The sequence below is a fragment of the Delphinus delphis genome, chromosome 9, assembly GCF_949987515.2.
Source record: "Delphinus delphis chromosome 9, mDelDel1.2, whole genome shotgun sequence".
Lineage (NCBI taxonomy): Eukaryota > Metazoa > Chordata > Mammalia > Artiodactyla > Delphinidae > Delphinus > Delphinus delphis.
The window spans coordinates 21772722-21798791 of NC_082691.1; the positions used below are offsets into that span (position 1 = coordinate 21772722).

The window sequence follows — 26070 nt, forward strand, 5'->3', positions numbered from 1 at the left end:
TTACTCTTCCTTCTTTCCTAAGGGTTAAAGTTTTTCTGATAATGTCTATCAGAATTCTGTTATAGTGTCTTTTAGTTGCTTCCCTATGCAAAATGTTTTACCTGCCTTAAAATATTTAGAATGTTTTCCAGATAACAGAGATCGAAAACTTCAGCAGACTGAGGAATTTGTGCAAATTCAGCATAGCACCTTCTTTTGTTGCCTAGGTAAACTGTACCATATTTAAAGATGCCATGCTTTGAGAAGATTGCCTGAACTTCAGCTTTCAAGTTAATGCCATCTTGATTATAAAGATTCCAAGAGCCTTTAAAATATATATATTTTTTCCTGTGGAAAGGCATTTTTTTATTTTAAATATAGCAGTGTGTACATGTCAATCCCAAACTCCCAATCTATCTACTTTAAAATAAATAGATGTACTGTACTTTGCAAAACTGTAATAGCAGAAAACTGGAAACATTCCATATATTTATAAACAGGGGATTATTTGAACAGTTTGTGGCACATCTATGCAATGGGGTGCTATGGAGCTGTGAAATGGAATGAGAACTATCTCTATATATTATTATGAAATTCTTCAGGATATATTATTCAGTCTAGATGTCTAGGTTTTGCTTCAAAATAATATGGAGAGTGGAGAGGGGAAGTGAAAGGGTTTAGATAAAACAAAATTACTCATGAATTGATATTTGTCAAAGTTTCTATGGTTACGTTTGAAATATTTCTTAAAGAAAAAGCTGAAAATGACAGATATGATCTAATGTTCTGAAGAAACTATTTTCCTGGAAAAGCCCTTAACATCTTTCATCCATGGATTGGACACACGTTTTAGATTATTAACACAAATAAATCTAGATATATCACCAAACCATTTTCAACTCCCTGAAGATTTAAACAAGAAATTGTGATTATTTGCCCAATGTAAAGTGTTGTGGTGCCTTAACAATAATAGGTTCTATTAAAAGACTGCTTTATGGCATTAAAAACATGTATGTTAAAGGAGAGGAAGTCCAAACAAAATCAATGACTATTAATCTCATATAAAGAAAGACGATCTGACATGCGGTGCCTCCTGATAGGAGTACACGCTGCCACCTATGAAGTGTTTTTGTAGCAGAGGAGGAAGACAAGTGCAAGTGTAATTTATGGCTTTGGCAGAAAACTGGAGATAGCAGAGTGGAAGCTAGAAGTCCAGATGCATTATCACATCTAATATGCATATATTTTTTATGAAACAGAAAAATTAGTTACACCCATTTTAGAGAGGAGAAAAGAAACATAATGAATCAATGATGTGCCTGTGGCCACTTTAATAAATTCAGGAATAAGAGCCTATCAGCACTTCTGGATTCATATCTCAGAACATATTTTCCATATTAAAAGAATGGGGATCCCTATCATCAAAGAGTAGCTAATCTGATAAAATAGATATGAGAGGTGATATGTGTTCAACAAAGCCTTAAAATTACATAGGCAGAACACTCTTGGACATAAATAGCAGTATTTTTTTGGGTCCCTCTCCAAAAGTAAAGGAAATAAAAGCAAAAATAAACAAATGGGAACTAATTAAACTTAAAAGCTTTTGCACAGCAAAGGAAACCATCAACAAAATGAAAAGACAACCTACTGAATGGGAGAAAATATTTGCAAATTATATGACCAATAAGGGATAGAGATCGAACAAATATAAACAGCTCATACAACTGAACATCAAAAAACAAACAACCCAATCAAAAAATTGGGCAGAAGACCTGAATAGACATTTTTCCAAAGAGGAAATGCAGATGGCCAGCCAACAGGCACATGAAAAGATGCTCAATATCACTAATCATCAGGAAAATGCAAATCTAAACCACAATGAGATATCACCTCATCTGTCAGAATGGCTATCATCAAAAAGACCACAAGTAACAAATGTTGGCAAGGATGTTGAGAAAAGGGAACCCTTATATACTCTTGATGGGAGTGTAAATTGGTGCAGCCATTGTGGACAACAGTATGGAGGTTCCTCAAAAAACTAAAAATAGAACTACCATATGACCAGGCAATTCCACGTGTATATATCCCAAAAAAGCCCAAAACTCTAATTCAAAAAGATACATGCACACCACTGTTCATAGGAGCACTATTTACAATTGCCAAGATATGGAAACAACCTAAGTGTCCACCAACAGATGAATGGATAAAGAAGATGTTGTATGTATACACACATGGGATACTACTCAGCCATAAAAAAGAAAGAAATTTTGCTATTTGCGGCAACATGGATGGACTTGGAGGGCATTATGCTAAGTGAATAAGTCAAACAGAGAAAGATAAATACTGTATGATATCACTTATATGTGGACTCTAAAAAATATAACAAACTAGTGAATAAACATAAAAGAAGCAGACTCACAGATATAGAGAACAAACTAGTGGTTACCAGTGGGGAGGTACAAATTATTGGGTGTAAGATAGGCTCAAGGATGTATTATACAGCACAGGGAATATAGCCAATGTTTTGTAATAACTGTAAATAGAAAGTAACCTTTAAAAATTGTATAATAAATTTAAAAAAAAATTTTAAGCAAAAAAAAAAATTATGACAGTTGGAGTTATCCTCTCCAGCAAGAGAAGAAAGTAAGTACGCTCTTCTGTTGTGTGCAGATTCACATATATCAGAGATCAAAAGAGATTACATTGGCATTCTCTTATGCAATGGAGACCTCTTTCCAGTTCTCTGTTAGAAGGGTAACCATCCCAATGCCACCAAAATGAGCCAGTAGAGACCTTGCCAGCCAAGACAGGGGTCCTTTTAGAAACTACTCTGGGTCCACTTGACTACATGAGCAAACCGATGGCCAATACACAGGGCTGGCATCAAAGGTGTGTGACCTGTGCAGTCAAAAAAGGACCCACTCAGGACTTCCCTGGCAGTTCAGTGGTTAAGACTCTGTCCTCCCAATAAGGGGCCTGGGTTCGATCCCTGGTCAGGGAACTAAGATCCCACATGCCTCATGGTGCTGCCAAAAAAAAAGAAAAAGGGATCCACTCTCGGAAGGGCCTGCACTTGGCTTAATGCTCTGGTGTCACCATCTTGAAATCCTTAGTAATTTTATTTTTGAGCTTATGCTTTGGAAGTGAAGTCTGATGGGACAACTGAGCACACACATGAGCAGCACAGACAGGCCAGTTGGCAATGCACACAAGCCTATAGGCATGAGCTGCGCGGGTAGCAGGCAGTGTGGGTATGGAGCAATTAGCCTGGCAGCCTAGTGTGCAGATGCATGCCTCAGGCAGTATGTGGCACCACAGGGTGTTGGTTTTTATGTTTCCCAAATTAATTTGAATTAACTTTGCGTTATATTTTAAGGATGAAGCTTCTTTTTATGAACCCAATCCATGAATAGTAATTGAGTGCCTACTACAATGCTCCATAAACAAAATTAGGTTTCTTTTCTGCCTTCATGGAGCTTATATTCTAGTTACATAATTTTTTCCAATTAATACAGTAATAGTCTCTTTAAAATTAGAATTATTGCTTTGAATGCATCATTGGAGAGTATCTTTACAAAAAGGCAGTCTCTTATACTAATGTGACTGTAGCTAACTTTTCTGACCTATAATTTCATTGAATAGATTACTCTAGTTGCTTTGCTTGCTTTTATTATTTTCCATTAATTTTACCATAACTGAAGACATCCCTAAATAGCTGAATACGGAATGATTTTATTTTAGAATTGTGAAAAATGGAAGACAGTACCACAGACACAGAACAAGAAGAGGAAGAGGAGAAAGGTGAAAAGGATCAAGAAGACCCCATTTATGCTGTAGCACCCACGATTAACATCCGAGATGAGCGATTCGTTGATGTGTCTACAACTCCAGCTTTCATTTGTCTGCATGAGGTACAGATATATTTATATATTTACTACAGTAAGACTTGTCTCACTATCCACTTAAAAATTCAGATGAAGTTAATATCATTATAAAAATAATTTATTATTTGTAACCTGTAGGCAATATGTACTGTTTGAAGCACTTTAAAATAAAACAGCCCCTACATTCTCTTCCAAAAGCCTATGGTATACTCCTGGACTAATGCAGCAGTGTAGGTTCTGATACTTTTAAGGCATAATAAATATTTGCATCTATGCAGCCACTTAAGTATATTCTGTATGTTGGTAAATGATTTCTTTCATTACTGGATACATTACATTTACATCCATAAAATGAAGATAAAATATCTTGTCATATAATGATAGAGAGAATATACATTTACCTAACCAAATGTAGTTACTGCAGTACAGCACAGAAACATGCTGTTTCCTATTAGCAGAGAAGCAAAAAGGGGAATCTGATTTTTGTTAGATTTTTGTCTGACTTTTTAAAAAATGAGGAACATTTAGGAAATACCCATATATGAGGAGAGTTTTTCTTTAACAGTAACTGACCACACATGCAATCTGTCACGCTTGAGAGCTGTACTTTAGAAAATGATTTAGGGGACATTTGAATTCTGGACTCTTAACCTTATGTGAATATAACTGAATAAAACATCTAAGAAACTTGATAGTCATAATAAAAATAAGCTTAAAAAAGTCTTTGGGCAAAATCAGATTTTACTTAAAACCAAGAAGCAATACTAAATCCTCGCCCAAATATTTTCTTGGTGTAAATATTTTAAACAATTGCTACAACTATTGTTGAGTTTTTTTTTTTTTTTTTTTTTTTGCGGTACGCGGGCCTCTCACTGTTGTGGCCTCTCCCGTTGCGGAGCACAGGCTCCGGATGCGCAGGCTCAGCGGCCATGGCTCACGGGCCCAGCCGCTCCGCGGCATGTGGGATCTTCCCAGACCAGGGCACGAACCCGTGTCCCTGGCATCGGCAGGCAGACTCTCAACCACTGCGCCACCAGGGAAGCCTGAGCTTTTGTTTTATATATACATATAAACCTCATGTCCGGGACACATGATGTCAGTTTGTCCCATTACTCATGTTTTCAGCATTGATCACTTGGTTAAGGTGGTGACTTCTAGCTTTCTCTCCTATAAAGTTATTACTTTTCTTCTTGAAATTGATAAGCACCTACGAGGAGATACTCTGAGGCTATTTGAGTATCCTATTCCTTCTAAAATTTTCACCTACTAGTTTTACATCTCTTGATGATTCTTGCCCAAATTAATTATGATTACAATGGTTGCCAAATGGCAATTTTCTCATTCCATCATTTTTTCTACATTTATTAGTTGTCTTCCTACTATAAGGTAGAACTTTCTCTTCTTTTCTTTCTATCTGTCTATCCATCCATCCATCCATCCATCAGGGTGGACTCATGAGTTCTTATTCTACTCAGTGAGCTATAATCCATTATTGCCATTATTCATTCTGATGCTTCAGTTGTCCCAGATTTGGCCAGTGTACACCCTTTCAGGAAGGCTTACTTTTGACATGCTCCTATGATTCTTTGTGTACCTTTTAACTTTCTGTCATAGAATATGTTCCAGATTCATCTTGCATTTTCTTTGCTCCAACTCTAGGATCAGCCATTTCTCAAAGGATCCTTGATTCCTATTTTAGTGGAGAATGATATTTGAAAACTAAGATCTCAGTGCTGGCCGTGTTCATTGCTATTGGTCTGTCATTACTTCTCAGCACTCTCAGAGCTGGGAAATAGGTGCATAAATATATTTATCCACACAAATTTATATCTATTTTTATACGTATCTTGATATATTTAGAACGATGAGCTCATATCTCTAGTATTAATATTTTCAAATGATCAGCATTCTCTATTTCTGTTAAAATCCATCATATATCCAGCTTTGCAATAGTATTTCTACTTTTATACCACTACCTTTAATAATTATATCAAATAAAGGTACAGTTTATTTCTACCAAAGGTTATGCTAACAATAAAAATTATAGTCAAATTTTTTAAGCCACAGATAAAGAAACATGGAAGATTTGACTTGTAAAGTCAAAGGAGAACTTAGGACAACTTCTCTTGCATATTGATCGTCAATGTAACAATTCATTAAATATTTCAAGAATCTCTCAATACTCAACGTATGCACAAATTATAGCTATTAATCATTGAATATGACCAGCCCCTAATAAACTAGATAACTTAGATTATACGGTGAAAGAATGGGCCTCCCATTTTGAGTAGTAATTACACCAGTAATTTTACTGCCAGAGAATTCTTCCTTTAGCCAGCAAAATCTTGCAGAATGAATTATTGGCTTCAAACAACTTTGTTTCCATAATAAACACCCCTGAGATTGTTCCTATTGGCATCTATAGCTTTTTATTCTAACTCTTTTAACATTCCTCTAAGATTCGCGAGTCTTAGAAATTTTTTAACGTACTATATAAAAGCTATCCTCCTTCAGTTGCCTAAACAGAAGCTGAATCTGCAGAATAGCAAGAGTTCTGAAAGAAAGCTGTCAGAAATCCACTTCCAAAGGCCCAGGTGCTTGGCATCACACTGAAAGAACAAGATGCTGCTTATAGCATTTATTGTTGTTAATGGTAGTCACACAGTTGGTCCAGCACTATTGAGTTGTAAAACATGGATGTCATGCTGTCATCTAATATTGCCTACAGAACATGTTCAGTATTTATGGCACTCTGCGATTTGGGCCCAAACTATTTTTGTAATCTAATAATTTACTTAGGTCTTCATGATCTTCTGCTTATGTTACACCCCTTAGCATGGACTCTCCCATATTCAGATGGCTAGGAAACTGGCACACATTCACAAAGCATGATACAAGGTTGTGGCTGTCCACAATCTTCCTACTTACGTTGCCTCTTGAAAGTCTGTGCTACTCCAACTGAAAAAATCAGATCAAACACTTGTATAGGCCACACTTTGAAACCCCTGCATCTATTCCTAACCTCTTAGAATCTGGCTCAGTTCCCACCTCCTTCAAAAAACTGTGCCTGTGCAGTCAGTTCACAGTGTTTTCTCCAACCTGTCTACTCTTACAGCATTTGTAGGCTGTACCTTTCACTCGATACAAGATCATTAACAGATATTTATTGAATATCTTCTCATCATATAATATTTTGCATAGAAAATTTAATTTCTCACTGATATGATCACATTAAACAATAAGACTTAACAGGGTATGAACTACACTGTGTTAAATTCACACTTTGGGATTAATGTTCAAAGTGGGGCTTGGGAACTAAGTCACATCAATGGACTGTGTGGGTTAATTCTGGACACCTGCTCCCCAACTCTTCCATTGCTGCCTAATTATGAGGGCTGGCACTCCACAGACTTTTCTTGTCCCGTTGAAAACTTTTATTAAAAATTTTTTTTGCTAAGGTATAACATATACACAGTAAACCTCGCAAATACTCAGGGTCCAGCAGTTTTTTTTTTACATATGCCAGTAACCAACGTGTTCAGAACTAAATTCATCATTCTCCCAATCCTAATTCTCCTCCTGCATTCTCTTTACCAGTTTGAGGGTAAAATATCTCCATTAAGTATTTCTTGAATTTATCTCTTCTTCATTCCTGCCATATTCCCACTCAGATGAAAATATATTTCCTGCAACCCAGTGGTGTCCCTTGAGACTCTTCCCAGTCATTTCTCCCACCAAAGTCAGACCTATTCTGACTTATCACTATGTATTAGTTTTGCGTCTTTTCAAAAATCATATGAATGGAATCATACAGTATGTTTTCCATTGTGTCTGGCTCCTTTTGGTAAACACTGAATCTGTGAAATTTATTCATAGTACCATGTGTGCCTTAGTTCAATATTTAAAAATTGCTATATAGTGTTCTTTTGTGTAAATATATCATAATTTTCTTGTCCATTCTATTTGATTTAGAGATTTGGGTTGTTTCCTGTTTGGATGATTATGAATAAGGTGCCATGATCATTCTTGTGCATGCCTTATACTTATGAATTCATTTATCTTGGGTGTTTACCTAGGAGTGGGGTTCCTGTGTCATAGTTTAGGTTTATATTCAGCTTTAGTTGATACCTTCAAATGGCTTTCCAAAAAGATTATACCAAGATATACACTCTGATGGGCAATATGTAACTGTTTTCATCTAATACCATGGCAAGGGTCATGTGTGATTTTATGTATATCCTACACAGCACCTGGCTCAAGACCTTGCACAGAGACAAGCAGTAAATATTTAGTATTTAAAAATCATTCTTTTAACAAACAGCATATGTCTCTTTGTTCAAAGCTCATGTCTGTTGCACATTCAGGCTTAATGTAAGTTATAGCTTTCATGGTATTCCCTAAGTCAGGATTTCTACTTTTAAACTGTACATGGTTATGTAAAGTAGCTCTGATTTCTAAGGGTGACCTTGGTTGTCAAATATCAGTGTGTCAGATGTTGAACTTTTCCAAAACGTGGACGCCATAAAGTCATCCTTGTCTTAATGCCAAGAGCCAAAATCAAAACATGAAATTATCTTGCCTAAGACTTTTGGCTCTTTTAATTTTCACCAGAATGCGTCAGCTCCTCCCTTGTCTTCATTTCCTGAAAATAATTTTTGTGCCAGTCATTGTTAAGTCTTTGACCTGACTTAACCCAGGGGTAGAGAAAAGGTAGCACAGGAACATTTGGGAGGCACAAGGGACAGTGTGAACACTGGAGGGAAACACTAAGGAAGTAAAAGTGTGACTCTGTACAGAATACGAAATTCTGTTGAAAGTAGAGTGTGGGGTATGCAAGCATTGTGGGTGTGTAGATGAAGATGGATTAGGCTTATTGACATGTGACCTTTTCACTGAAACAGCTTCTATATAAAACTATCAACTTCTGGACTCCTTAAAAATGTGTAATCAATATATTTGTGTTCAAGTTTTAGTTTCACGTCCAATGGGAAAAGAACTGAGATAGCAAGAAGTTTTTGAAGAGCAGTGGGAGACATTAAGTCTTAATCCGTTTAACAGATACTAATTCAGCACCCACTATGTGCCAGGCTCTGTGCTAGGAGATGTTTATTACCATTATTATTAAAGTGACTGAAATTTACTCAAATTTATCCTTTCAGCTCCTCCTTTGTTTTGAGCACGTCCTGTGTGCTGCACAGTGCTAGACGCATGGACATTCACAGGCATAAAGCATATAAAAGGGTACTGTTCTTTAGAAGCTTAATTTGGGAAATAAGAAACTTGACATGTTAAATATCAACAAAAGGCAATGGATCGTTGAGAGCCTGGAGGTGCCAAAATTGTAATTAGAACTGAATGGAAGGAACAATCACCGTGGGTTGAGATGATCTGGAAAAAAGCTTTTCAGAGGCAGTAGGATATGAGAGGGGATATTTTGTCCATATCTGTGGGGTCCACTATGAACCTACTTTTCTTATCTTAAGCTTTGCCCACACCTATACATGCATATACTTGGAATGTCTTCACCTGGATGACCCCCAAGTTACCTCCAACTAAACATGCTCAGAATTAAATTTATTACTCTCCTCCCAAACCTAATTCTCCTCCTGTATGCTGTCAGTTTATTTTCTCTCTTAAATATCTATTAAATTCTTCTGTTTTCCATTCCCACCATATCACCAACTGGAATACCATTTCAGTGATCAAGAGAAGATGTGAAGAGAGACTGAACCAAGCAATGGCCATGGAAGAAAGGATAGAATACATATAGGAGAGATAGTAAGGAAGTATAAAATGCTGGCTTTAGCGTCTGAATGGATGGGGACGGGGTGAGGGAGAGGAAAAAGTCTAAACTGATGTTTGGATTTCTGATTTAGGAAAGTGGCTGGATTATGGTACTATAAGTGACAGAGAATTCAGAATAAGCAATGGTCTGAGGGGAGTGTCCAATATGTGAATCTCAGGCTTACCAGGGAAGTCCCTGGGCTGAAGATATAGACATAGCAGGTTCTTGGTATTCAGACTGCTTTTCTGAAAGGAATGCAAATTGCTTCTTACGTGTATTTAACAGCATAGTCTACCTCTGCATATTTATGAAAAGATGTTGCCATTGTTTACCTAATTCCCTACGTTTAATATTATCTCTTTTTTGGGGGGGGATATTCACATGTTCAAACGACACTTTCTTATTTTTTATTAATTTTGATCTCTTAAGGCTGGTAACAGATTAAATATATTTTTGGAATTTTTAATAAAAATTTTAAATTAATTTCTGAAAACCTAGTGATTTTCTGATGCTACTAAAGCTTCCTTCATTTTCAAGATTGGATCTTCTATAGAGTTACTGATGAGTTTCTTGAAATAATCTGTAATGAAATTTAAAATGTTTTTCAAAGATTGAAAATGTTTTCTATTTCTTTCATACATGAATTAATTAATCAAGTAACTGGTTACAAAGATGAAAGTGTAAGATTCCCATCCTCGAGGAGTCAAGGTAGTTTCAAGTATATAATTTAATTTTCATAATGATTTCATAAGGAAGTTTGAGATATCATTATTTCCATCTTAAAGGTTCTGAAAGATTGAGACTTGCCCTGGTTTGCACAGCTAGGCAGATGCAGAGCCAGGCCTGGAACCCAGTCTCCTGTCTCCTAGCCTGACACACATTTCACCTGACATTCTTCACTTGACATTCACACATTTAAACACTGCTATTTTAGGGTTTTACAAATTGACTTTTTAAGTAAACTGTATATTAAAAGAAAAAATAAAGATAAATATTTTAACTCTCTATTTAAATATTTCTCTTCAGTTTCCCTATCCTTTCTTAGTTATCACACCTCACTAATAGCTGTACTTAGAGAATAGGCATTTAAAAACTGCTAAATTTCTTTTTAAAATATTTCCACAAGTCTTGTTATTGTTGGCATGTTTTCCTTCAGACACTGAGGCAGGCTCACAAGAATAATTCTTCAAGATTTTGTTTGGCTGTCAAGAAACTTTAAACAGACTGATAATTTATTGAACAATACAGATAGGTTCCATTTTTCCCATAAAGGGTCTTATTTTATTTTTTTACTTTGACAGTAAGGTGGAAATTTTAAAATCTTTCCATGTGGAAGAAGACCGTGGGTCATGCCTGGCATACACTTAAACGTTTGGTGTATTGACATGGCTCTTATCTATTTACAAAAATTGGAGATTTTTTTCAGGATATATATTTATATCAGGATATATATTTATATCAGGATTACAGGCATAGAAGCCATATTCCACTTTGCAAAGTAGATTAGCACCTCTAAATTCAATCAGTAAAAATCGTACACTGTACAAGAACTCAGGATAAGAGAAAAGAAGGCCCCATGTTAGGATATCCTCACCCTTGGCACCTGCAAGATGATTCTGGCCAGGAATCTGGGGGTGTTGTCGCAAAAAACTCTGCTATCTGAACACATGACCAGTGTTAAATGGGAGTCAGAGAGTGTTGAAAATTGGGGATAGAGAGGACTTGGCGGTTCTTCTGCCTCCTGTCTCTGAGCTTATCTCCTACTCATTCTGAAAATCCTTCCTGAGCATCCACCACACGTCAGACTCCGGGCTTGGGACCAGAGGCAAATGCAGCAGGGAGCAGCTCTACCCTTGGCCGCATGTGTTCCTTCATCTGTGTGGTTAATGCTTCTTGATTTCCCCTTCCTTTTTTTGATTCCTTTATTGACATAATGAGAACCTAGGTTGTGTGTGCGTGCATGCTCGTGTGTTTATTTTAATTATATACTTAATAAAGTTTTAATTACCTCTTTTTTTTTCACTGTTTTTTTTTAGCTACTATTGTAACAAGTTGATATAAATATTTAAAATAATACTCTAAACTCGGATGCTGTTTGGTTTTTTTTCATAGTCACTGTGAACAGATGTTGCTTTCTAAAATAAGGATTAGGAGAAATACTTAATGGTACTGTTTTTTCGTCTGAGAAAGAAAGTTCTTGAGAGAGAAAGTAAGTCGGCTTTTGATAGCTTGTGGTTCTCAGTAGAGAATGTGCATCTTGAGAAACAAAGTACCTTTAGTAACCCAAGAACTATTTGAATAGATTAGTCACTGAAGATGGAAGCTTAAGGATTAAAATAAATAATGCTTTTTTGATTAAAATCTATGTTATGTAGGTGGATGGGGAGATGGTACTCTTATCTGTTGGGGAGATTTTGGGGAAATAAAGCAGAGGGGAGTAGGGTTGGGAATTTGGCTATTCAGCAACTGCATCTACAGGTAACAGCAGTAAATGAGTCAGCAGGAGTGAACACCAGAAAAGTCTGCTGAAACAAAGCAGTCCTTACAGTCTTCACTAGGCAAACAAGATCAGGGTCTCAGTGGTCAAGTAGTAAGATACAAGCCAGACTAGGAAGTTAAAGAATAGAATATCAGAGAGCCAGGGATTAAAGTTTTTTCAGCCATGAGGTTAGTATTTTTTTCTTTTTAACTATTTTCTAATACATAAAATATGCAGTACAGTAAGTCCTCTACATTCAAATGAGTTCTGTACCAAGAGCGACTTTGTAAGTCCAATTTGTTTGTAAGTCCAACAAAGTTTGCCTAGGTACCCAACTAACACAATTGGCTATATACCACTGCTTTTACGCTTGCTTCTGGACATCCTGGGCTTGAAATAAAGATACTGTACTACTGTACTCAATACAGTACTGTACAGTAAAGTACACAAAAGCACAACCACTTGTAGAGGATGCATGCCTGTGACAATATACACCAGACGTGTGAACTAACTTATGTGACTGGACATGTGAATGCACGTTCGCATCTTTGAAAGTTCACAACGTGAAGGTTCCTATGTAGGAACAAAATAGGAGTACAAAATTCAAAGGTGCAGAATTGTACACAGTGAAAAGTAAGTCAGCCTGTCACCCCATCCCCCAGTCCACTGTCCCCTTCCCCAGAGGCAACCATCATTAACAGTCTCCTATATAGCCTTGCAGAAGTCTACGCACAAACAAGCAAGTGGTAGTATAATATACGTACTTGCTTTTTTCACATATACATGCAACTGTTATGTTCTTTTTAATGTTTCCATGGTATTTCAATGCACGGTGGAGCATACTTTAATCAAATCCCTATTATAAGATATTTGGATTATTTCTGATCTTCTGCTCTTACAGACAATGATAGAGTCAGTAACCTTAGGCGTGCCTCATTTCACAGTGAAATAATTATATTAAAAGGACATATTCCTATCCCAAAAAAGAGGGGATATATGTAAACATATAGCTGATACACTTTGCTGTACAGGAGAAACTAACACAACATTGTAAAGCAACTATACTCCAATAAAAATTAATTTAAAAACTCAATGAGTGTAAAATAAAAATTCAAGTGATAAAAAAGCATTTTGTCATAATTTGACAGCATTTTTTTCCTATCTCCATAGAACATAAAATAATGGTGTGTCATATATTCAATGATGTCTTAGATTTAATCAAATGTGTAACTATTTTCTATAAAAAATCTTAAATATTGGCATTATTTTAGAAAATTACCCAGTTCCAAATATTAACACTAGTACACCTTCTTATTTTAAAAAATGAGCATATTTTAAGTCAGTAGAATTTACCTCCAACAAATGTTTACTGAAAACCCTCAAAAAAAGAACTGTACCAGTACAATGTGGAATATTAAAGTAAAGAAGACAGCCCCTGAACTAAAAGAATTTAAAAAATTTAAAGAAAGGACAAATTCCTAATAGTGGGATTGCTGGATCAATGGGTTTGTGTAAAAAAATTTTTTTTAATTGTGGAAAAATAGACATAACATAGAATATACCTTTAGCCGTATGCGGGCCTCTCACTGCTGTGGCCTCTCCCGTTTTTTTCTTGCATTAACATAAGGATTAAATATCACTTGCTTGAACTCCGGACGCGCGGGCTCAGCGGCCATGGCTCACGGGTCCAGCCGCTCCGCGGCATGTGTGATCCTCCCAGACCGGGGCACGAACCCGCGTCCCCTGCATCGGCAGGCGGACTCTCAACCACTGCGCTACCAGGGAAGCCCCTTGACCATTTTTAAATGTACAGTTCAGTAGTGCTAAGTATATTCACCTTGTTCTGCACCCAATTTCCAGAATTTTTCATCTCACAAAACTGAAACTCTCCATCGATTAAACACCTTCTCATTTCCCCCTCCTCCCAGCTCCTGGCCACCACATTCTACTTTGTTTCTATGAATCTGACTACTCTTAGATACCTCATAGTTTACAATACATCGTCTTTTGTGACTGGCTTATTTTACTTAGCATAATGTCTTCAAGATGCATCCATGTTGTACCATGTGACAGGATTTCCCTCCTTTTTAAGACAATAATATTCCATTGTATGTACATACCACATTTTGTTTATCCGTTTAGCTGTCAGTGGACACTTGGGTTGCTCCCACCTCTTGGCTATTATAAATAATGCTGCTATGAACATAGTGTACAAGTATCTCTTTGAGATCCTACTTTCAATACTTTTGAAGTGGAATTGCCAGATCATGAGTATTTAAAAAGACATTTTTACTGCTAAGGTGCTCTCCATAAAGGTTGTAATAATTTATGTTCCCCTCAACAATAAATGTCTCTTTACTGTGCTCTGTCTGACTTTTCAACTTTTGTCACTCTGTTGGGGGAGAAGGTTATCTCATCATAGTCTTTATTTACATTTACGTTAAAATGAGTGGAGTGGAGCATCTTTTCATATGTTTAAGATTGTTTTAAAATATAGTGTATTGGGAGTCCCTGGTGGTCTAGTGGTTAGGATCTGGTGCTTTCACTGCTGTGGCCCGGGTTCAATCCCTGGTCGGGGAACTGAGATCCCGCAAGCCTCGGGGTTCAGTCAATAAATAAATAGATAGATAGATAAATAAAATATAGTATATTAATAGAAAATGTGAGGTATAGGAAGGCCAACAGGTCAGGAGACAATTGCCACTGGAATGATAGTCTATTACTCACAGTTCCTAAAAGAAGGAGGCATGCCATGTCATGGAGGGAAGCACCAGGTGGGTCAGGAGGCAGAGGGAGAGGGCGGAACAGTGGGCAAGAGCCTTTATTGTTGTTTCCCTGGGAAGGAATGGATGAGGCAGAGTAAGCAGCTTAGGATTGGCTAGTTTGAGTAATTTCAGCAGGCTCTGGGGCATAGGAGATGTCCCTAGTTGTTTGGCACCTGGCATTGGGATGATGAGGGCAGTTGTATAGTTGACCAGAGTGTGAGGACCTAATAAACGAGATGGCTAAGGGTGTGGACTCTGGATTGGTTGGTTTCCATTTGGAAAGTTGTCCTCCTCCCAGGCGGAGGACTCTTGTCAAGGTGGGCGAGGAGGACAATGAAGGAGGCAAGGTGACTCAGGCATATTATCAGGTGGTTTTGAACAAGGCGCATCTGGCATAGGTGTGTAGGGCAGATGCTAAAGCATCAACCTTACAGAAGCTGGAAGCATGGTTAATGTAGAGACCTATTTGTACTTTCTTTTTTTCGTAAATTTTGTTCACGTCCTTTTTTCCTTTGTTTTTTATTGTGTAGTTTTTCTTAGAGATTCATAGAAACACTTTATACATACAGAAAGTAGGCCTTTGTGTATAATATGCATTGCAAACTCTCTCTCGGATTTTGGATTTCTTTTGAGTTTGCTTAAGGTGGCTTTTCTCCATGTGGCAGTTTATTTTTTATGTGCTTAAATTTACTGATCTTTTCTTTTACAACTTCACGATTTTAGGTCCTACTTAAGAAGACCTTTGGCACTCTGATACATAAATTGTTTCCTGTGTTTTCTCCTAGTACATTGATAGTTTGAGTCATCGTATTTTAACCTTTATTCTATGTGGCATGTATGTTGGTATAAGGGGAAATGGAGAGGAGATGATGGGAAGCTTAGAACCTCATGCCAAGTCCATTATCTTCTGAGGCAAATGTTCTTTACATATTCCCAGCCCATGCATACCTAGGTGTAGGCAAACAAGTATACCTGGGTGGCATCAGAGATATGAATTAAGGGGGTACAAGCATTACCAGACATCAACCTCAGATTAAGAAGACAGGAATTTTGCTGTCTATAGAGACTACATCTAAGAATGGACAGGCTCTAATGGTTTGGAAAGAAAATCTCTGATTGGTGGGAGGTTGCGGGGAGTAGAAGAGTGGTTCAGTAAAAATGGGTTGTAGTCCTTTCTCTGCATGTACTAGCCATACAGACTTCAGAAAGCCACGTAAGTTCTCTGAGCCTCACTTTACACTAATAGTACATTTCTCACCTTCAAGGGTACCTCACTGTCTACCATCGTGATTTTCATCCTCTTTTTAAACTGCTTTTATCACTTTTTTTCCAGTAAAAATCATACACAGCAGCACAATATGTAAAACAGAGTTGGATGTGGTGGATATAGAAGTGAAGGATGCAGAGGTGAAGGTCGCTCCCCATTCTCTCCCCTTCACATCTCCTGTCACCACCAGCACCACAGCTCCAGTCCCCCTGGGGCGCTGGGGAAACCCCCATGCTCTGTGTAGATAGTCTGTGAACTGAATAAAAGGGAGCCATCTCTCTTCCACCCTAAAACCCTTCTCAGCACAGCCAAAGGAAACACAGATCTGCCTCCAGAAACCTGTGGAAAGCAACGTGACTATACTGAAGGTTCCCTCAGGAAGAGAGGAGGGAGTTCCACAGCGCATCATGCGGCAAAACTTCCTAAAATTCCTCATCAAAGCAGATTCCTCTCCCACACACACCCAACTTGACCCCCTCTTTAAAAACTTCCCCGGAAACATTTTTTCCCATCCCCAGGCAGGTTTTTCCCCCTTTCTATCTACATCCCTCTTCTCCTTGATATCTTTGGCCATTTCATTATTTTATAAAACAGTCTTTAGAGTTCCTTCCAGTTTTCCTCCCCACCCAGTATCCCATCATCACCTCGGGTCCAGGCACAGAACTGAACAATCAATAGGTGGCAGGGGGAGATTGTAGGCACTTAGATTTGATTTTTTTCTTGCATTAACATAAGGATTAAATATCACTTGCTTGAACTTATAGTCAAATCCCTCTACAATCTGATCACCCATTTCTTTCTTCTCTTTAATTTTTTTTTACTGTTCTCTGCTATATATACCTTATGCTCCAGCCACATTAGACCTATCATTGTTTTCCTAACTAGCTCCTGATTTTCCAACCTGCTTTTGCTCATCCTCTACACAGCCTAGGAGTGCTTTCCACACTTCAGTGCTTCAGAACTCGATGCAGTTTTTCCAGGACAGCTCAGACCCCACCTTCTTAAAGCATGCCACTTCCTTGACAAAATGGGAACACTTCTGTTGCTGTAACTTCCCTGCATAGTGCTTGTACCATATGCCACTTATTATTTCTTCCCTGTTTTTTAAGCTAATCTATAGTAGCTTTAGGAACTTTGAAAGCACGAAGCCTTTGCTATTCTTCTTGATATTCCTTGCCAAATCTAGTGCACTGTAACATGTGTAGCCATGCCACTTGCAAAGGAATAGATGTACATAGTAATTAGTAATGTCCTCCACCAGAAGAATCACACTACTGAATCACTACTTTATAAGACACACTTAAAAAGGAGAAATTTCTTCTGAGTTTCTGAATGCATTTTCCACATCAAGTCCACCTAAATTCTCAGATACTTAAATGTTTAAAGTTAGAAATATCTGGGACTTCCCTGGTGGCTCAGTGGTTAAGAATCCGCCTGCCAATGCAGGGAATACGGGTCTGAGCCCTGGTCCAGGAAGATCCCACATGCCACGGAGCAACTAAGCCCGTGTGCCACAACTACTGAGCCTGTGCTCTAGAGCCCATGAGCCACAACTACTGAGCCCTCGTGCCACAACTACTAAAGCCCGCGTGCCTAGAGCCCGTTCTCCATAACAAGAGGAGCCATTGCAATGAGAAGCCCACGCACCGCAATGAAGAGTAGCCCCCGCTCGCTGCAACTAGAGAAAGCCTGCGCGCACCAACAAGGACCCAACGCGGCCAAAAATAACTTAATTAATAAAATAAAATAAAATTCTAAAAAGAAATATCACAACAAGTTAGAGCCATTGTACATCTATTTCAGTTTTATTTTTGCTGACTGAGCAAGGGATATGCAATGGGGAGGCAGTGATTTTCAAATATTTTTTGAAAACAGAACAAAATCTTTTAAGTGAAATTGAAGATGAAGCCTCAAAATCCAAGATATAAAAGCAGAACTATTTGAGGTGAACAATGCTTCATGCAGCATACATTCTCCTGGCATCTCCCCCTATCCCACTTCCTTTAACCTTCATGAAATATGTCTACAGAACCTTAGGGTCGCTGGGGACACAGTTCAAGAACCTCTACTATAGCGGTTCAGCCTGTTAAACACCAACCCCATAAATACCATACCATAAAGACCGTAACTTATGTAACCATTCAACTTCCATAACTACCCATGATATACCCATGAGCCGCTCTAGATTTTTAATCATTTGCTTGATCAGATAAAGACAAAAATTTTACTTGTTATAGGATAGAAATTTTAAAAGTCACCATCGGCAGCACCATTCATTTATAAATGATATTTGCATTTTTAAGGAATTATTTTATATAATGAAAATAAGAACTTTGGTGTTTACATGAGAAATCTTTTGGCTCCCAAAGAACTTACAAAATGCTTTGTAGTTAAGGGGAATGTTTTCCTTGTGAATCCTGCCATGTAACCATGGAAGTAAAACAGTGTTTGGAGAGAACAGAAACTTGCTTGCCTTTTCTGCCAGAATTGTTATAAATTCTGACTTAGCTACAGAAAATAAATAATTTTTAACCACTAGGTTAAGTAGGGACATTAACACCCTTGAAAATAAATTCTTTTAAAAAAAATCTTCCGTCAACAGAATATCATGTAATTGTTTTTGTTAAGATACAAAAGAGATGTTTCACCTTAAATTAAGATTTAATTGGAATCATCTTCCACTTTGTAGATTCACACAGAAAATCAGAGCAGGGGTGATACTGAGGTTTACAATGTATGTACTTTACCATGGAATTTCCACAGGTTATTTATCAGAGAAAATTAGTCCATTTCATGAGAAAAACACCAAGAAAGCCAGGAATGCTGAAAATGGATAATGGCCCACACATGATACAGAGTTTGTAGATAACAGAGATTGTTTGTTTCTTTGTTTTCCTCAGGGAAGACTTTAGTGGTGTAAAGTCTTTACCTCCTTATTGTGGCACTATCCTCAGCAACAGAGATATCATTGGAAATGCTCCTAGGAAAGTGTCCAGCACATGGTTGGCACTCAGCAAGGGACAGCTGCTTATCATTATGAGTATTCAGAAGCAGAATCGCTGAACAAAAATTAAAACAGGTTACTTGGATTAACTGAAAAAACTTAGATACTCATTACTGAATGGGAAATAAATGTAGGCAAATAGTTTTGTGGCCCCTTCTCTGATAAACTTTCACAACATAAGCACAAATTACTTGCCTCTTGTAGAAGATGAGAAAACCAATTTCCAGAGATAGAAAATGAGCAAGTTTTCAGATTCTATATGATTCCAAATATGCTGAACTTTTGTATGAGGGCTTTTGGAATAGAGAAGCAATTCATCTTAAACAGTGTCATCCTTAATCACTCAGAGAAAATCTTTTTTTAAATTAATTAATTTATTTATGTATTTTTGGCTGTGTTGGGTCTTCGTTGCTGCACACAGGCTTTCTCTAGTTGAGGCGAGCAGGGGCTACTCTTGGTTGCGGTGCACAGGCTTCTCATTGCGGTGGCTTCTCTTTTGCAGAGCACAGGCTCTAGGCGTGCGGGCTTCAGTAGCTGCAATGTGCGGGCTCAGTAGTTGTAGCTCGTGGGCTCTAGAGCACAGGCTCAGCAGCTGTGGCACACGGGCTTAGTTGCTCCACAGCATGTGGGATCTTCCCGGACCAGGGCTCGAACTTGTGTCCGCTGCATTGGCAGGCAGACTCCCAACCACTGCGCCACCAGGGAAGTCCCACTCAGAGGAAATCTTGAATGCTAGAGATTAAACTTATATTTTGAGAGTTTAGAAAGTTATTATTTGGAAAAGATCTTATTCAAAATAATTTAATAAGCATGTCACACCATGCTATATACATAGTAGGCAAATGATAAATATTTATTGGATTAAGATAACAAAGATAAATGTAATAGCTATTTTAAGGGGCTAAAACAAAAAAAAAGCTGTCTATTTTAAAATGTGATTTTTTGCTTTCAAAAGAAGAATATATATTCTAAGCATTACAGTGCAGATTTCATTCTGAAAATGGCTAATAAAATAATAAAGATCGGGCTTCCCTGGTGGTACAGTGGTTAAGAATCCGCCTGCCAATGCAGCGGACACAAGTTCGAGCCCTGGTCCGGGAAGATCCCACATGCTGAGGAGCAATAAGCCCGTGCATCACAACTACTGAGTGAGCCTGCGCTCTAGAGCACGCAAGCCACAACTACTGAAGACTGCGCCCTAGAGCCTGTGCTCCGCAACAAGAGAAGCCACCGCGATGAGAAGCCTGTGCACCGCAACGAAGAGTAGCCCCCGCTCGCCTCAACTAGAGAAAGCCCACACACAGCCACAAAAAAAACCCCAAAAAACAAAAGCTTCATGATGTTGGGTTTGGCAATGATTTCTAGGATTTGACACCAAAACCACAAGACACAAAAGTGAAAATAGATAAGTTGGATTACATCAAAATAAAAAAATAATAAAGATCATTTTGAGTTACTGTGTGAAGCCTAGGAAGACGCTGATCACCAGTTATCTAGATCATGGTTTTAATTTTGGTTTACCCCTGGGACACAGGTGCACTAATAGCACAGAATTTGTTATAGGGAATTAAACCGCCTGAAGTTCTATTTTATGACAATCTATTTTATATAACATTGCTTAAAATAAGTTAGCTATTGGCCAAGTGTGATTTTTGTTGTATTGACTTTTGACTACATGTAAGGGCTACGTGTCTATTTTATTTCAATGGGCAGGTTTCCTTGTGTGCTATAGCAGATGTGTTACAAATACCATATATAAGCATGAATGTATATTATATATGTACATGTGGGGTATTCGTGTGTGTGTGTGTGTGTGTGTGTGTGCATGTACATGCATCAACACACCACAAGGGGAACCTACCCATACGCAGAGAACTACTCTCATTTCTACCTGCAGCTGGACCCAACATAAGTGAAAATTCCGAGTCATATTTATTGATAGCCATTCCAGTGTAAGCTCTTTGAAAGCTATTAGAAATACAAGACTTAGGTTACCTCTAATTTGGATAGCTATTGGAGAATGTTTGGAAAGAAGCAAGTTTTAAGACCATTAATGTCTTAAAAATAGAGAAAAGGAGTAAAACCAGTCTCTGCGTAACTAAAGGTTTATAATCATAGCAAACTAGTGCTCTAATGATTTAAAACGTCCATACATGATTCCTCAAACTTGGGCATTACACTGTTAACAAAGAATTTTTTTGGTCTATGGCCTAGTTCATATTTCTTTTGCTATATGCACACGTACACACATACACACACACGCACATGCACACACTGTATCCTGCGTGACAACCCTCCACCCTCACAAGCTGGTGTCTCCCAGAAGATGCACTATCTGAGGCTTCAGTATGTCATTGCTTCCTCCCTTCACTGTGAAGTGACTGCTTAAGTCAAAAGCAACGATTTGCAGAAATCCATAGTAGAGTAACATAATGGCTTCTAAGACATCTAGTAACCCAACAAAATAGTGTGGCTGACAGAAGCAAGGAAAAGCACATCCAAATCTCAAATAATCCAGAGAAAGTATCTGTTCTAGTAGGAAGAAATCTCTGCCCTCTTCATAAGGAAGCAACCCTGGGACTTCTCAAATGACACATTTACAAGGTGGGTGGATGGGATACGACTGTGCTGGTTCCTCCCTATCTCCAACCCCTTCTGTGAAAGCGTTTGCCCCACGTACACCTATTTACTAGGTTATTTCATCTAGTCCCACAGATTCATTACCATCTATATTCTAGCGACCTAGATGTCTTCCCTGAACATCACACTAACATCCAAATGCCATCCACTTGGATGTCTTATAGATATTTGAACTGAGAAGATTCCAAACTGCGGGTCCCCACCCCTTACCCGCCCGCCCACACACTTTCCAGACAGCTCCCCCGCGCAGTTCTTCCCCATCTCAGTCAACAGTGGCTCCGTCCTTCAAGTTGCTCAGGCTAAAATCCCGTACTTTTCTGCGATAACTCTAAATCTTTCCACTGTCCACCCCTTTATCTTAAAGATCCAGTTCACTGCAACCACCGTCACTCTCCAAGGTTATTGCAAATACCATCAAACTGGTGTTCATGCTTCAATCTTGTCTCTCAACAGTCTATTCTCCGCTTTTAAAACTGGATGAAATCATGTACCTTCTGTAATCAAAACTCTTACGGCTCTTACCTACTCTGAGTAAAAGGCAAAATCCTCACCATGACTCACAAGGTCTAGATGATCTGGCAGCCCCACCTGCATTTCTTATGTAACCCCAACTCCCCAAGCTCTCTCTGACCTCATCTCCTAAACCCCTCCCACCCGCGACTGTCTGCTTTTCCAGCCTCCTTGCTGACTCTAGAACGTGCCAAGCACCTTTGCACCTGATGCTCCCTTTGCCTGGAGCATACTTCTCCCGGATATCTGCCTGGCTTGTTCTCCTGTATCTTCAAGTCTCTGTTCCAATGTCACCTCCACAGAGAGGTCTCCCCAGACCACCTGTATGAAATAGCACCTTTCCTCTGATACTCCTTATCTCTCCTTACCCTGCTTAATTTTTCATGGCATTTATCATATATTGTTTATTTATTCATCTCTTCTGATTAAATATAAACTCCCTGAGTATAGGGGTCTTGTCTGTTTTGGTCTTCCTTGAAGACCACATCATATACACTCAATAAATACCTTTTAAATGAATGACAGCAAACTCCACTCTAACATTTCTGTCTTCATAAATCTTTTAATTCCAAGACATTTTTGGTTTCTCAACTTTAGTTAATACAAGCTGCTGTTGAATCTAGGTAGGTGTTTGTTTTTTTTTTTTTAACATCTTTATTGGAGTATAATTTCTTTACAATGGTGTGTTAGTTTCTGCTTTAGGTAGGTGTTAAATAATCAAACTACTGGAACCAAACACATCTGCCCAAACTAGCCCATTGAATTCAGAATTTCTGGTAAATATACCTATATCAATGATCTCGGTCACATATGAAATTCTGTTTTTTCTTCTTTAGTCAAGCAAAACCTCAAAATCTGTCTTTATGCATATCCCCCAGCTTTCTGCTGATATAAATTAGCAAAGTTGTATAAAGGCTTCTCTGCCAGTTTGACTTTATAAGTGACCAGAGGGCACGTCTTGCCCTGGTTACAGATCTGGGGATGCTGAGAAGTGGGATGGAGGAGCGTAAAGGAGAATTAAGATCACTCCCTCAGAATGAGTGTTTTTGTTTTTTTCAGATATATACCCACGAGTGGAATTGCTGGGCCATATGATAGTTCTATTTTTAGCTTTTTGAAAAATCTCCATACTGTTTTCCACAGTGGCTGCACCAGTTTACATTCCCATCAACAGTGCACAAGGGTTCCCTTTTCTCCACACCCTTGCCAACATTTGTTGTTTCTGTTCTTTTGGATGATAGCCGTTCTGACAGGTGTGAGGTGATATCTTATTTGGTTTTGATTTGCATTTCCCAGATGATTAGTGATGCTGAGCATCTTTTCATGTGCCTGTTGGCCAGCCATTTGCATTTCCTCTTTGAAAAAATGTCTATTCAAGCCTTCTCCCCATTTTTTGATTGGGTAGTTTGTTCTGTTGATGTTGAGTTGTATGAGCTGTTTATATATGTTGGATATTAATCCTTTACTGGTCATATCATTTGCAAATATTTTCTCCCATTCAGTAGGTTGTCTTTTTTTTTTCAATGGTTTCTTTTTTTTTTAATGTATTTATTTTTATTTATTTATTTTTGGCTGCGTTGGGTCTTCGTTGCTGCACATGGGCTTTCTCTAGTTGTGGCGAGCTGGGTCTACTCTTCATTGCGGTGCACGGGCTTCTCATTGTGGTGGCTTCTGTTGTTGCGGAGCATGGGCTCTAGAGAGCAGGCTCAGTAGTTGTGGCGCCTGGGCCTAGTTGCTCTGCGGCATGTGGGATCTTCCCGGACTGGGGTTCGAACCCGTGTCCCCTGCATTGGCAGGTGGATTCTTAACCACTGCGCCACCAGGGAAGCCCTCAATGGTTTCCTTTGCTGTGCAAAACCTAAGTTTAATTAGGTCCCATTTGTTTATTTTTGCTTTTATTTCCTCTACTTTAGGAGACAAAATCAAAAAAATATTGCTGCTATTTATGTCAGAGTGTTCTGCCTATATTTTCCTCTACAAGTTTTATAGTATCCAATCTTACATTTAGGTCTTTAATCCATTTGATAGAGAATGTTCTAATTTCATTCTTTTGCATGTAGTTGTCAAGATACATGCACCCCAACGTTCATGGTGGCATTATTTACAATTGCCAAGTTATGGAAGCAAGCTAAGTGTCCATCAACAGATGAATGGATAAAGAAGACGTGGTATATAAATACAATGGAATACTACTCAGCCATAAAAAAGAATGAAATTTTGTCATTTGCAGTAACATAGATGGACTTGGAGGGCATTATGCTAAGTGAAACAAGCCAGACAGAGAAAGATAAATATTAAATGATATCACTTTTATGTGGAATCGAGAAAATACAACAAAATAGTGAATATAACAAAAAGAAGCAGACTCACAGACATAGAGAACAAACTAGTGATTACCAGTGGGGAGGGAGGAGGGGCAGTATAGGGGTGGGAAAGCAGGAGGTACAAACTATTGGGTATAAGATAGACCCAAGGATGTACTGTGTAACATGGGCAGTATAGCCAATAGTTTGTAATGACTGTAAATGGAAAGTCACCTTTAAAAACTGTATTAAAATTTTTTTTGAAAGATTACTCCCTCAGGAAAGAAGACAACAGTGCCTTCAGCAAGAAGCCCTCTATCTAATGTGGGGGAGGGACCACTCCAAGGAGTCACGCAGGCTGTCACGCATTTGGGAATTCAGGGGACTCTGAGCTCTCCAAGTACCCCCAATTTCCCTCACTCCTATTCTCACTTCCAACTCTTCCCAATCAATAAACAAAAGAAACCTGGCAGAGCTATGCTTCAGTAAACACTGCAAATTGGCAATGCACAGAATGAAATTCGAGTTTGGATTCAGCCAACTCTCCTTGTTACCTCTGGGGAGAGGGAGGCATTGGAATTGAAGGTGGTTTGCAAAGGGGTCTTTAGTCTAAGCTATAATTAAAAAAAATTAAAGCATTTATGCATTTGGTATGATTAAAATTAATTTCAAATTTGCAAGATGGTATAAGTATGAAAAACTACTTTTTTCTTTAGGAACTCAGCCAGGTAGAACAATCACTGTCTTGCCTAGTACAACCATACTCCTCTGCATGATATATACCCAGAGGCATGTTCCTAGAACCCCTTCTAAAAGTTTGTCATTCTTATGTATGCAATGCTATAGTATATATGATCCTGTCTTGCCATCTCCTCCCCTGAAGTCAATCACTTCTAAACCGCATTCACAATCTCCCAGATCCTCAGACTTGGTGGTACCTACTCCTTCCCCAGTTGTAACTCTGGCTTCTTTAGACTATAGCTCTTCATCTATGGTAACATATTCATGAACCACTTTGAGTAATAACACTCTTGTCTCAAATTTCCTTTACATCCTAGCCTAACAGATTGATTTTAGGGTAGAACCTAGACGATTATGGAATAATGTAATACATAATAAGGAATATATAGGATGGTATAGGACCAAAGAGACAAGGCACCAAACCCCTCCTGATGTCATCAGGAAAGATAATTATTTAGGATGATGATGATGATGATAATAGATATGTATGTTCTAGGTGCTTTGCATATGCTATCTCATTTAATCGTCTCAATAACTCTATTCTACTGTTATCCCAGTTTTATAATTGAAGGAACCAAAGAACAATGAGATTAAGTGATTTTGCCTGTTTTCACACAGCTTGCAAATAATGGAGCTGAAATTCATACCTAGTTGGTCTGGCTGCTGAGTCCCTGCTCTTAATTACGGATAATAAGACAAAACTCAGTGGGGGT

At 38.3% G+C, this 26070-nt stretch overlaps 1 protein-coding gene across 1 annotated transcript in view; it reads left to right on the plus strand.

The window, feature by feature from the left end:
* The first annotated feature begins 3731 nt into the window (after positions 1-3731).
* Positions 3732-26070, plus strand: part of CCDC146 (coiled-coil domain containing 146) — a 109806-nt gene continuing 87467 nt past the window's right edge. Inside the window, exon 1 of the mRNA XM_060020309.1 lies at positions 3732-3890. Within this exon, the coding sequence (XP_059876292.1) occupies positions 3732-3890 (159 nt within the window). The remainder of the gene's footprint in view (positions 3891-26070) is intronic.